We start from the raw sequence: 14,550 nt of genomic DNA on the forward strand, positions 1-14,550 counted from the left end.
CCCTCTGGTAGATTTTATTTGTACCTAAGCTGTTTCTTAGTTTGTCTTTCAGTCATGAGGAAGGTTGAGTTATGCTGATTTCAATGCTTTATCACTTGTGCATGACTGAGGACTTTTCTTAAATGTGAGGTCATGACCTTCTGGTTTCCTAGATTTGCAGAAATAGTTTGTAACTGAGGTCTCTCTTCATCAAACTGACCAATTCTGAAGTTCTTTTTTCATGCTGCAGAAACAGAAATGGACGTTTTTCATTGGAAGCTGGTTTAACATTTGAAGCACAGCTTTTTATCTCTCACATCCCTTTGACTCTGAACAACATTAAGTGAAGGGTGTCAACTTCTAATGCTGATAAGTACTTATTTTACTTAGCTTGTATAATTGTACCATTTTAGAGAAGTCTTCTGTAAAAGTTATTTTCAGAAAATGGGATTGCCTTGTACGTAAAGGCAATCTGTCTTAGAGGCCCATTCTGAGTAAAATTGTGTTTTGGGTGATTTTAATAAACTTTTCAGACGATGGAGGACATATATAATAAAAAGAAAATAGAAAATAAGCGTTAAAATTGTATTACTGATGATTAGTTCTTTATTCAATTTGTTGGCAATTAGGAGCAGACAAAGAAAATGCTGTTTAAGAAAGAGCTTATTTGTGAAATAGAAAATATGCTAGGCGGGCCACAAGCTCTGTGCTCCACTCCATTCTGATGTATCCACACAAATTGATCCATGTACGTCTTTGTTTGTCCTTGTCTGCGCTGACATCTGGCTCCAAACTCTACAGCTGGGTTGCCTGCCATTTTTGTTGCACCGGTAATATTAGGTTGGAATTGTGATGGGCTGTAAACTAGTGGGAGAACGTGTAAATAGATGGGTGATTGGAAATGGGGGTGGGGTTCCTCTGCGCCAAACCGTCCTGCCCACAACTCAGAGGCAAATTTCTAACTAACTGTTGTTTCTGCAGAAATTAAGTCGTATAGAAAACAACAGATTTTTTTTATTTTGACCAAAAACGGCATAAACATAATTCAAAGGCAACTGGGAATGCTTTTAAAATAAAGCAAAAAATGATAGGAGTGGGACTTTAAAAGGAAATAAAAGCCCTCAAAACTGTAAAAACTTTATGAAGTCAGCAGGTGGAGCTCTAGTTTGACAGCCAAAAATAATGAAGTTTATGTTTGTGATGTTTTGCATGTGTTCACTGAGCGCAAAAACCTTCACAGACATAAAAGAAGAAGAGTTTCCTAAACACACACACCTAGACCATGTAACTTTGTGATTTTTTTTTTTTGTCACATTATGTCCTGCTCTGCTGTTCAAGGTCTCATCTTTGCACCTTGGCCAGTTTTGACAGAACATCTTCTAAGAAGCATCAAATACCTCATGAACCACACAACTCTATACATAGAGGGACTGTTCAGCTGCCTCTTTATAGAGCATTTATGGAGACAAAAAGTGAGAAAGGAAGATGGTGAACTCTACTATTAATAAAAATTCTTTCTTTAATGGTGACGTTAAACATGAGATTGAGGTGGCCTTTCTCACTGATGATCACACCACACTATGCATGTGTCACTTCCTCTCAGCTTTCAAAAGGTCTACACATCTCTCTTGCTGTGGGTTTTTTCCCCACATACTGTTGCAGTAAGTAGGTACATGTTTGGGGAAAAGGGGCTTTATAACCTCACAGTACATTGTGGGTACACATCAGGGCGAAAGTCGTTAGTCAGTGGTTAATGTAACATCATGCGCAGAGGACTGGAAGGATGACTCAGTAGAGTGCACACCTCCTGCTTCGCTGCTGCACATGTTAAATGTGGCAGCTGATAAAGTCAGCTTCCCTTTTAGAAGAGGGAAGTAGGAGCATGAGGGTGAGCAGTGTAGTCTTTTTGCATTTTTTTTTCCATCTCTGATGAGAAGGACATGACATGAAACCACATGATAGCGAAGAGCTGTATTTGAAAAAGAAAATAACAGCTGACCTCAACCTGGACTGGGTGAACTGACACAATGAGCACCTTTCCTGTGAGTTCATTTTGGTTTCTCACCCTGTCTTCTCTATTAATAGTGTTTATTATATCTAATCATATGTCTGTCACTTTTCACTTATCAACTGTTTGTTTTTTTGGTTAATCGGTTTATAACTTTTGTGTTTGCTCTGTTAGTCAGTTGTCTAAACGTCATAAATAGTGACCTTTGTGAAAAAGAGCTGCATTGTAGCTCGAAACCCCTCCGCCCCAGTCAAACGAACATTTCACTCTGACTGAGCAGCAACGGCTTGGATTTACTTTCATCTGAAAGTACCGGTAGCAAATGTGTTGCCTTCTCTGTGCTATCACAGTGACTCAAAGCAGTTAGGATGTCAGCAGGGCAGAGAACAAGTTTCGCTGCTAGTTTATTGAATCGCAGCTTCACGAATTTGTCAGCATCCTGTTTTTTTTTTCACACGGATGTGAAATTTCCTCAACTTTTTGCTGTATCTCAAACACCAACCCCCACATTTTGGATCGACTTAATAAAAGAACCTCAGTGGCCTTTTATTTTACCATTACTTTCTGTTTTTACCATTTAACAGGAAAGGGAGATTTGTTTGATGTGCTAACAGTTTGCTGCATCTGCTTTTGTCCTGTCTTTGTCCTTTCTGGCTCCCTTGCTTCTTTTAGCTGTCACCTGACTTCATCTTTGGAAGGAACATGGACAGTGGCTGGCAGGTGAACCAGGTAAAACTCTTCACTGCCTGCTGCTACATTAGTTCACTAAAAGAAAAACAGTTCTGACTCTGACCACACAAAAAGCCAATTTTTTACATGCTTTGCATTGTCTGCACATCACACAGCTGTTTTGTTGCTTCACTTAAGGGGATGTGACATAACTTTGGAGAGTTTGGGTTCCAGCTTGATTTTGTCATGTTAACTTTGTGTGCATGATTTGCCACGTGCACAAGGATATTTGTAGAAATATAGAGATTATGTGCACTTAAAAAATTTTTTTAAACTTAAAATCCTGTGCATTGTTTGCATGCCTGCTTCTGTAGTGTTTTGTTTGTGCTCAGAGACGTTTTTTTTTTTTTTAAAGCTCCATTCAAACTAAAAAACTGAAAAGATTTGCCAAAACTGCATCTCAACTGTAATACTGTAAAATACATTGAGGTATGCTCTTTGAATTCTCAGGGATCAGCATTTATGCATATCAAGGAGGCAAATAAGCAACTCATGGTGGAAAAGAAATGCTATTACCCAAGCAGTTGTTACTGCAACGTGTTGCATCACAGTGGGGTGTGGGTGCGCTTGCTCTAAAGCCCTTTTAAAGGCCTGCTCTTTGCAAAGGAGCAGATTTGGGTCTTAATGCTAATCCTCCCTGCTCGAAGAGACACAAACATTAGTAAGGATATTTAGTCTTATTCCTAAAACTAGGTTATGGGGATTGGGAACTCAATTATGGCTGTTTCTGCATAAAAAAGTTAGATTTTTGCTAGTTTTGGTTTGCAGGCATATATGTTTGTCTTGCATTTAATGTAAAAAAAGAGCACATGCTGTGCATATTCAGTGTTATTATAGGTGAACCTGGCGGCAGATCAGTGTGTGTGAATCACTGGTAATTACCTCGTTAATAATTGCTTGCTTTCCAAGTAAAGAATTGACAAAAACAAGGGCTTATAGTGAGCATTGTTTGATATCTGCATATGGCAGCACATTCCAGCCTCTAGACAGAAATCTGCATGTTTATAAAAAAAAAAAGATTATGATGGTTGTTTGAAGACAGCTGATAAGACTTTAAGGTTGAATTTATTACTTTTAAGCTTTTTTTCCCTCTGATTTACATTTTTTATGCTGACACAAATGTGATAAACAAACACTTTTTGTTTCAACGCTTCAATGAACTTCCAGTGTCAACGTTATGATTGTGTACAATACAAAATAAAAGATGTGTGATAATATGATGCCATGGATGTAATTAAGTTTCAGGTTTTGCACCATTGTGTATTTTCTTTTGCACATAAGAAAGTTAAGGTATATTTTAAACTCATGTACAAAATGGAAAAATATTAGAGAGAATTTAATTTTGAGAAGTACCTCACGTTCCTTTTTTACTGGAGCACGATAATGGTAATATTTGTTTGATAAACTTTTGTTTTCATGTTCACTGTTCTCTTTGTATTAATATATACTTCTCATTCTTTGAAAGAGTCTCTTATTCATCGTTGAAGCCACCAATTGGGCAAATTATCCCAGTTGAAAAGATAAGAAAGGCCTATAATTTTCATCATAGGTAAACCTCAACTATGAGAGACAAAATGAGAAAATAAATCCAGAAAATCACATTGTCAGATTTTTAAAGAATACATTTGTAAATTATGGTGGAAAATAAGTATTTGGTCACCTACAAACAAGCTAAATTTCTGGCTCTCACAGACCTGTAACTTCTTCTGTTAGAGGATCTTCCGTCCTCGTTTTCTGTATTAATTACGTCTGTTTGAACTGTTATCTATATAAAACTATCTCAAACAGTCACTCTCCAAACTCCACTATGGCCAAGACCAAAGAGCTAAGTGATTAGTTATCAAAAAATGGAAGTCTGTGGGTTTTTTCTTAAGCTTGTAGCAGGAAATAAAATTTAACCGAGCCAAGTTAGTCCAATGCAATCTTTTTTTTAAAGCTCCAAACTGTCCTTTTTTTTTAAGACAGGCACAAGTTAAAGCACACCAACAAAAAAGAAATTGCTAAAATCTAATACTAAAGTAAATTTTAAGACAGAAATTCTTTTAAACATAGTAAAAATGTATTTGAAAAACTGAAATGCAAAATAGAATTTAAATTAGGAGGTAGCTAAAAGACATTTAAAAATGAGATAAATAAGTAAAAAAGAAAAGTTGAATCATTGTTAAATGTGAAAGACTTGAAAAAGGAAAATAATTTATGTGTAAAAGCTTAGTAGGTAAGATAAAGCCAAACCCCCACATTTTAATGTTGTATCCACAAGTGTGAAGTTTCTCCTTTACATCTTTAATTATGTTCTGTTGGGAATTAAAATATTGTCTCATGTGGCTTAAAACATCTTTTTTGAAAACATCCCCACCTTTTATGGAATTTAGGTTGTTTAATATTTTAATAAAATAACAAAAGTAGCTACACTGTGTACAGTAATGATAAAAATAATCACATTTCACTTTTTTGCAGCTAATTATTTTGAAGTAAATAGTGAATCATAGTGAAAAACAAAATCGTTTTCCAGGTTAAACTCATTAAATTTACTCTTTTTTTTTACCCCTCTTCGATCTTGCTCCCTCAAACGTGAATTTGAAGAGCATGCAACGTGCTGTCTCCTCTGACACGCTGAGCACCAAAGCATTCGAAGAGCAGCCTCACAATTTTGCAGGAGTTTATGACGCCAAGCAGCAGCTGTGCCACTCCCAGTCAATGATCCTGCCTGAGAACGGAAAGGTATTCGCCTCCAAAGAGCACACACAACCACAAACATGCACTGTTTGTCGAGAGGGAAAGAAAGAAAACCAACTGTTAGCAGAAAAAATAGAACAGACATGCAAGTACTCACTGACAAGTGAATGCAATAAATCTTTTTACTTTTTTGCAGCTGGTCCACCAAGATTATTCCTGCAATGTGGCCAACATCATTGTGGAGCCCCCATCTCCTGAGAGCTCCCCTGACAGTGATGGCTGCCCTCCTGTAAGGATGACTTCCATATTAGTTTGTATTTGAGGACGCATTGAAAACAAATGTTCTTGATATTTTCTCATAGAAACATCAGACAGTTGCAACGATACTTTTTTTAAAAACATTTTTACCCCTTCTTTTCTCATCTTAAATTGTTTTGTTTCCCGGTCATTCCACACTGTATGAAACACTTACAGTATGGAGCTATACTAAGTCTTTAATCTGCTCTCTCCCACCTTAAATGGGGGCATACCGCAGTGGGAGACTTACGAGCAGCTCTTCCTATTTTTTGAATGATGCAACAGTCAGGTGTAATGACTTTGCTCTGGATGAAAAATATAGCACAGAGGAAAAGCCCTTTGAGGTACCTAACTGTTCAATTTTAAATGCACCCCTATGTACTCTTTTTCATTTTGGCAACCTATGCCTATTTTAGGCTATACCATTAGTTTGACATAATGCATAATAGTGATCACTACAGTTTTTTGGGGGATTTTGACAGTATTGATGTGTTTCCAGGAGCTGGAGAAAGCAGGCCTCCTGAACAAGACAAAGATCGCAGAAGGAGGTAGAAAACTTAGGTGAGGCTCTTTTAGAGGAAAATATTCTTAGTGTAATTAATTGTGTCTGTAAGTCTAGTCCAAAATTGTTTTTGCGTTGTGTTCCAGGAAAAATTGGTGCTCCTCCTGGGTGGTCTTAGTTGGAAACAGTCTGGTTTTCTACAAGGATCCTAAATCACAGTCTCCTTCCAGCTGGGTGAGACACACTCAGACTTTGTTGACCCAAATAAGTTCACATGATGTCATCAGTTGGATTTTTTTATAATAATACAAAAAAACACAAGATGATTTTACAGAAGAAATGTTGGTTGATTAATTTTGAATAGATATTTGTTATGTTGTGTTTGTCAAACCCAGAAACCAGGAAGCAGTCGTCCAGAAAGCAGTGTGGATTTAAGAGGAGCGCAGCTGCACTGGGCCAACGAGCTGTCAAGCAAGAAGAATGTCTTCAAGGTACAAATCAAAAAAATCTAAAAGAAGGGACTGTCACACAGAAATAAAAGAAGATGCAACTTTTAATTGTCTTTCTCTGCCATTAGTGGCTTTTTACATCAATTTGCTTCAATAAAATTTAAAGCTTGTTTTTGTTTGAAGGTTTGAACTTAGAAATATGTAAATAAATATAAGATTCTGAAGTGACTCAAAGTAAAGAGCTGAAAGTAAATTGACATTTGTTTCCTTGGAAAAAAATTATCAGAATTATTACAGTAAATCAAACTTGTATATTAGTGCCTGCATACATTTTTACTTTAAAAATAAAAGGAAATAACAGTGTGTGTAAATTTCCTGATGTCCTGTTTCTAACTGCATCCTCTTTGGTTGGTGCGTCACACTCAAACTCAGTCTGAAAATGTGTGTTTTAGTTACGAACGGTCACCGGCAACGAGTTCCTGCTGCAGTCAGAGACGGACTCTCTGATCAGAGAATGGTACAACACCATCAAGAATGTCATTGACAGGCTGGTGAGAAGCACACACACAACCAGAAATCTACAACACACAACTTCTCGTGGCAGCAAGATATAAGCTTTATACTCTGTATGATAGAAATATTCACTGCTAAAACTTTCAGTAAAGATCCCACTTACTATGGAATATTTTTGGCAGTGTGAAACAGTATAGACTCACTTTTAAGAGTGATGAATTTAGACTATTTTAGATACATTTCTATATTTAATTTAAAGTCCAACTCCGATCATGTTTTGATCTATTGTAAAAGAGTTTCCAGTGGTCTCTTAATTATGATTATGCATTTTTAGACAAAATCGAAAAACCTGCATTTTTTTTAGGACATAGTTTCCGCAGAGCAGCAGGAGTTTATTAAAAATTGGCCTCTGATTTGTTGGCGTGGAGTAAGATCACCACCATTTCCGATCATCCATCTGTTTACATGCTCTCCTGCTAGCTTACAGCCCCTTACACCCCCAAGCTAATTTAAACGGTGCAAATATGTGAGCAATATCGTAGCTATCCAGCCGTACAGTAATTGCCAGATGTCAGCTCAGACGAAGAAAACAAAGACGTACATGGATCTATTTGTCTGCAAGTGGATGTATTGAAATGGAACAAAGCAGGGAGCTTGTGGCCTACGATAGTAGCTCCTACATCACAGCTACCACCTCTTTCAGACAGCATTTTTTGTCAGCTCCTGATTCACGATTTGAATCGAGGAATCCTCAGAAATGCCATTTCAAGCTTAACTTTTGTTATGTTCTCTATCACAGAAAAACACCACAAAAACATGTTAAGAACGGCAAAAACACAATTTTTATTGGCATGAGTCTCAAACGCTGTCACAGTGTGGTCTAGATTATGCAACACATTTTCACCATGAGAATTGGATCCCCATTCTTCCTAATGGCAGTTGTAGACACATGTTCTCTGCATAAATTAAAAATATTAGTGTTGAGACTTTTGTGCAGTACCTACTTGAATCACCTTTGACATGTGAAGGTATTCTACTTTTTTCTTTGAAAGAGTCTTTTATTCATCGTTCAAAGAGATCTGACTTGCATGGGAAGCGTTAGTGCACTGCTCTTTTCTCGTATCTTCAGAAATGGTGAACTGGGTTCAGGTAGATGCCCTCACTCCATTTATCTCTTAAAAAAGTAACTCCTGAGTTTTTTTTCATGGCATGCTTTTGAGTGGTTTTCTTGAACCCTCAGGAGATGTTTTTTAGTATCAGTCTTTTCTCTGTCTTCCCTTTCTCAGCTTGTGTAATAGAAGAACATCCCTCAATGAACAATGCTGGCATCCCCAAGATTAACTGTTAATTTGTTGTTGGTTTGACATACAGTTCAACCCCCCCTTTTTTTACATCAGATAACAGGGTTTTAGTTTGGTCCTATGGTGAGTCATGCTGTAAAAATGATCTCTTTTTAAGACTCTTCCATTTTCATCTGGACCTCTGGATCTCATTTATTAATGAACCCTCTACAATGAGACTCGAATACAAGCACGGATGTAATCTGATGGTGTTCAGGCAACTTTATGAGGCATAATTGCTCTACAATCATGCTGAAGAAGCATCGAGTTGATAGACTTCAAAAACTGATTCTTAAGAAAGTCAACAGATCCTTGTTTCAAGAACAATTGTTTTACTTTCTGTCTTACATAAAATAATCTTATCAAGAAGGTTTTTCAATAAAAAGATACTCTTAGTTGAAGAAAAAAATGTCTTACAGTCTAGAATTTATTTCTTAAAAAAAGAATTCTTGGAAAGATTTTTGTTGTTGAACCTTTACTTTTCCAAGTAGGTCGATTGATAAAAAATACGACAACCTGAGTTTGCAGCAACAACACAAAATCAATAATGACAGTGTAGTAAAAGTTACATGCACATCTTTCCGCATCAATATTTATTATAAAAGGTCAACAGGAGGCACCAAGTTACTGTTTACAATAAAAAAGACAGAAAGAGACCCATAAAACATCTGTATTCATCACAAACCACACCTGTTAAAGATGTCTTAAAGGCAGCTAAGAAGACCAAGCTACACAACTTCAAGGTTTTCTGTAATTTATTCCAGTCAGAGTGGGCAGTAAAAAAAGAATGAGGAGCAGCCCAGGGTGGTACAACCTTGGTGAGGCAGTCACTAGAACAAAAACTACAAGAACTAATAGTAGAAATATTAAGAAGGGAATGAAGGTTATAAACGATAATTTTTCTTACCTCTGTCACAAGAACAGGCACAAGTGCAGCAGGTTTATTAGCTCAGCTAAAAGTCAACAAAGCTTAATTAGGGTCAGGCAGGCAGGGGTCGATAACAGGCATAAGATCATCAGAGGAAAGAGAGGGTAGTCAACATCCAGGCGAGAGTCAGGGCAGGGGGCAGGCAAACAGAGTCAGAGACAGGTTCAGGAGTGAAGGCTCGGTAATGAAGGCAGAGTAGTACAAACCATAATTCATACTAAGTGTGGCTCAGTGCAGTGCTTAAGGAGACCTGTAACTGATTGAGTGATTGAGATTTAGGTATGTGGCATCCTGGAAGTCCACGCCGGGGTTGCTGGGAGATGAAGTGCATTCAGTAGTCTGGAGATGGTTCCCGCTGGTGACCACAGAGGAAGACAGAGTTCTGACTTCTGAAAACCCCATCGGAAGTTTTTATTTTTTGCTTATTTAGAGAAAATAAATTTCGACTTATTTCTAATGTTTTTGCAGTGAAAAATGTCTTCATAAAGTGTCAGCTACCTGTGCTGCGATCAGTGGGTCTAAATACTTGTCTGGAGTAACTGTATTTTTACCACTCACCCACTCATGTGTTTACCCTTCAGGACCGTGAAAATCCACTGGACAATGTGCTCCTGTACACTCTGAGGAGAGCAGGCAGTGTGGAGATGCTGGACCACAGCGGGGACGAGGATGAGAGGAGAGCCTCTCGTAAGTCATCGCCATGACTTTTCACACCACATAAAAACGTCCTTTCTTCAACTCTGCCCTTCCCTCCAGTTCACAACGTCTTCTATCCGTCATCGTCATCATCACTCTGTTTTCTAAACTTCCACACAGGCGTCTTCAAGTCCTCAGTCATGTCTACCATCAAGCCAACTTATTTTTTAACTCAAACCTCTTGTCAGATTATCCCTCCGTCAGTTCTGTCCCACCTCTACCGTCGTCCTACCATCCCGCTTTTCATTCTATCCACCATCCCTTCTCATCTGCTCTGCTGCCCTAAAGTCAAACGCTCCCCATTGACCTCCTCCTCTTTCTCGTCCCTGTCCTTCACCTCCTCCTCTCCTCGCTCCGCAGTCCCTCGCTCTGCATCCAACCTGGAGAACACAGAGAAGAAAAGAGTAAGAACCCGGCTGAAGAAGCTGATTCTAAAAAGACCCCCTCTTCAGGCTTTGCAGGAAAAAGGCCTCATTAAAGGTATGTTTGCTGTTGACACTGTTTGAAGACAGCTTTACCTCACAAAATCAGGTTTTTTTTCTCCTTAAGACAGCTTTTTTAGACATTTTTGCAACAGTTTGATTTTGCTGCAGCAATTTCACAATTCCTGATAAATGCAGTCACACTCTTTCCACCCGTACTTTTTTAGTTTATAGCTTTTTGTAAAAAAAAGTTTTTTTTCCCCTGATGTGTAACTCAGGTGGATGGTAATCTTATAATTCCTTTATTTTTTGGCGGAAGTTACTTTTATAGCTTTGGAGCAAAACGTCATTCAGAAGTAAAATTACTTCTGCCTTTCCCTGATTTAGACGACTATTTATGTAAATGGTAGCACATGGCATTAAGATCAACGTACAACAGTGAGTGAGTTCATTTTCCTCACTTGTGGTTTAGTGTCGTGTCCCAAACCTCCAGTACCAGTCCACGGGACAGTTCGTACCGGGCCGCAAAGAAAAAAAAGCACAGCCTACATTTTTTTATGTTTTATTTCAAAATTTGTATTTTGAAAACTTCTGGATTCTCCCCTCCACATCTGACTCCTTCTTGACGCATGTCAAGTCGCTCATCGTTGTGTTGAAAATCCATTTCCTGTTCTGTTAAAGTGGCTGCGCTGAGTGCTAAGTTAAAGTTGATACCCCCAAGCTAGAACAAACCTATTTGTAGCATTTCTTTTTGCAGGAAAGCGCCCGTGAAGAAACAGAAGAACCAAAACTAAGACAAAATCCAAGAGTCTTTACTTCAAATATGGATTTACTGCAACAGTTGTTCCCACACATCATAATAATGAAGCATAATATTTAGTGTTAATGTTACGAAGGCACTCCAAGTAAAGTCACTCAAATGGTGGATTTACATTTATTTTTATATTTAGCAAATATTCCTTTTATTGACTTTTTTTTTTTCTTATTTTTCTGTCGTACCCTAAAAGTCAGACGAGGCTTAAATTGGTGTATAATTTTTTTAAGCTTCCTCTTTGACAGGTATGGGTTAAGGGAAAATCTGTACCACATTTTACTACTTACCACATGAAATCTAGTGTACAAGTTAAATTTAAACCAGCTTCAGATATGTCACTGAGGATGAAGAATAAGCGTTAAAAAATCAGAAATATTACTGCTGTACTCCTTTTTTAAATTCTTCTTCTATTCGCTGTGGTTACTCCAAGAGACCCACACATATCCCTAGAATTAATATTCTGCTGGCTTTGCAAGCAGCGTTTTAATTGTGCAGCCCTTTGCAGATATACTCCCTTTTCCATAAATCGGAGGACTCTGGAGGATGCTGGCTTCAAGTCATAAATAAGTCACTCTTCTTGCAGTCCTGCATTTGCAGTGTCCCTTTAAACGCAACTGTGCTCCTGATTGTGAGCTTCAGGGTGACTGAGTGCAAGAGACTGCAGGAAGGAGATGCAGCCAGCAGTGTTATGAATGAATGAGCTTAAAATGCTGAGAGCGGTACCCCCCCTCTGCATCCTCATTCATATACTTTTGTGCAGAAACTCAGATTAATGGAGGAACTACTAGAAATTCAATGACAGATCTCTGTGACCCCTTTAGGATTTAAAAAAAAATTCCTAATATTTTAACAGTGTGTTTTAGAATACATGGCATGCGCTCTTACACAGCAGGATAATGGCACTGTACACTAAACCTATAATCTACAGTCTATGGAGAGCATGAGTTGAATTGCATCATTCAGTGTGAGCTTAAATGTCTGCTGGGAGCCCAGTCCAACTGTGAGGTTTTCTCTTTTTTTCCAAAGCGAGCACAAAACACATCAGTAGATTATCTTTAAGCCTGGCTCTTACATAGGAAAAAAAGAGTCTGCAGTGCATTGAGGAGAGGAAAAACTATTTAAAAAAAAAAAAACAACTAAATCTAACATTAAAATGCATTTGTGTGTCCATCTGATGTTGCTCCACAGATCAAGTGTTTGGCTGCAGCCTGGAGATGCTGTGTGAGCGCGAGAGATGCACGGTTCCTCGCTTCGTCAGGCTCTGCACTGAGGCTGTGGAGAGGAGAGGTACAGCTGCTGCACACACTCCTCTCCTAATGTGATCTCAGCTCAGTGTTTACACTTTTGAAAGTGCACTAAAACTTGTTTTGAGCACCAGCTGACAGCAGCTCTAAGCTCACTGTTATTGAAGCTCTTTGACATCAATCGTCTAAAGCACATCTGCTGAAAAATATATGCGGTGGCTCGACGAAGAGCCAACTTAAATGCTGAAATTCAGAGAGGATCTTTTGACAGCTGCCAGCCAGGAGAAGTATAAATAAGAGGAAATTGAATTGTTTTAAGAAAAAAACAATGCTGCAATAAATAGTTAATGCACCAAAAGTCATTGTTTGACGCTCTAAAGCCTTGGTGTGAATATTTAAATATGTTTAAAAGAAAATAAATTCAGATCAAAGCACTTGGCTTACTTATGTTTCATATTAAATTGATTTAATTGTCCTGAGTATTGTTTTCCTTCTGTTTAACTCTTCATCTGAAGTTGTAGTGCTGTATTAAGGTTGTAGGTGTCAAATTTTAAAAATCCACTTAAAAAAAAAGCCTTTCCCAGCTAAACAGATGGTAGAAACTATAAAATCACCAAAGCATAGCAACATTATCACTATTTTATCACATTTATGACAAAACAAGGAAGTTACTCAAAACTTGATTTTTGTGGTTGAATCACAAATGACATTTTTAAACAAAGTTGCATCAAATTATTACAGTCCCAAAGTATTTTTGTAACTGTAAGGTAAAGAGTAACGTAAAAAGATAAAAAGTAAAAGAAAACTTCTAGCAAACATCAAGAAAATGTTTCTTTCTCTAGATTTATTTGGAATTCCTTCACAATCATAATTAAATTGACCTCATGAATCTAATTTAATGGAAAAAGGTTTACATCTATGTGTCAAATCCAATGCATAATTTGGTGAAGTTTGCTTCTTTACTGCCAGCATCATAAAGTTGATTTTGCTTGTAATTCTTTTTTCCATTTGTCTGATCGTATAGAATACTTTACACAGTTGATGCATTATATGCAACAGATAAGGCTGTGTTCTCACAGGACCTTTACAGAATGCAGAAGTAGCTGTATTTTACATATAAATGTCTGTGTTTTAAAAATCTAACTTTATTGTGCGAATACGATACTGTTATCTGTACGGAATCATTAATGCAAGTGTTTTTTTTTTTTTTTTCAAATATGTCATAAACCTGCAGCCGCATACATTTCTGAGATTGTTTTTTTTTTTACTGTTTTCTTTATTTATTTTTTTATAACTGCTTTAATTTTTTTTTTTATGTTTGTTACATTTTTCGAATGGTGAGGAGCTCAAATAGAAAAAAAGTAGAATTTGTGTCTCATAACTTCCATGGCCTCCTACCCAGCAAGACATTTTGCATGTTAAGAGGAACGTTCACATTTTATTAAGGTTAACGGTTGTGCGAGTTTTATGTTTTTCTAGTTGTTTTTAAGTAAAACTGCTGAAAGTTCTGAATGTCCTTCCATCTAGTCATACATATGTAAACACTATGTCAAGATAAAAGAATATACAGACATATTGAATTATTAATGCTTCCATGACTGGAAACAATTAGAGGAACGCAACCTGGGGAAAACACCACTTTATGCTCAAACACACACACTCTGGACTCTGAAACTAACCTGACAGCCCAGGGATGCTCCACCGTCTGACCTGCCTTGTGTGGTTTGCAGGCCTGGACACTGATGGCATCTACAGAGTGTCTGGGAACCTGGCGGTGATTCAGAAGCTCCGCTTCCTGGTGAACCACGGTGAGAACGACGTAGAGGAGGATGAACCCCAGTGTCAATCAGTGGCAATAAAATGATCATTAAATAGTTAGGGGAGGAGAGAAAGTTGATATTTTTCCACGATTTTCTTCTTTTTTTGGCAGGTACTCACTGTAGCATCATAACA

The 14,550-nt window shown here is 37.6% G+C and overlaps 1 protein-coding gene across 5 annotated transcripts in view; it reads left to right on the forward strand.

Annotated features, from left to right (window-relative positions):
* The window catches only part of arhgap9 (Rho GTPase activating protein 9), a 48,639-nt gene that overhangs the window by 24,045 nt on the left and 10,044 nt on the right, over positions 1–14,550 (forward strand). For 3 of the 5 annotated variants that reach the window (XM_011474872.4, XM_011474874.4, XM_078947100.1), the window contains exons 8-18: positions 2,660–2,716; positions 5,300–5,437; positions 5,589–5,681; positions 6,189–6,250; positions 6,338–6,425; positions 6,587–6,682; positions 7,093–7,191; positions 10,003–10,108; positions 10,478–10,597; positions 12,542–12,640; positions 14,328–14,405. In XM_011474872.4, the coding sequence (XP_011473174.1) occupies positions 2,660–2,716; positions 5,300–5,437; positions 5,589–5,681; positions 6,189–6,250; positions 6,338–6,425; positions 6,587–6,682; positions 7,093–7,191; positions 10,003–10,108; positions 10,478–10,597; positions 12,542–12,640; positions 14,328–14,405 (1,036 nt within the window). The remainder of the gene's footprint in view (positions 1–2,659; positions 2,717–5,299; positions 5,438–5,588; positions 5,682–6,188; positions 6,251–6,337; positions 6,426–6,586; positions 6,683–7,092; positions 7,192–10,002; positions 10,109–10,477; positions 10,598–12,541; positions 12,641–14,327; positions 14,406–14,550) is intronic. The other 2 variants (XM_078947099.1, XM_011474875.4) reach the window with 2 other exon arrangements.

Source organism: Oryzias latipes, chromosome 5 (assembly GCF_053564925.1).
Source record: "Oryzias latipes strain Hd-rR chromosome 5, Olatipes_Hd-rR_3.1".
Classification (NCBI taxonomy): Eukaryota; Metazoa; Chordata; class Actinopteri; order Beloniformes; family Adrianichthyidae; genus Oryzias; species Oryzias latipes.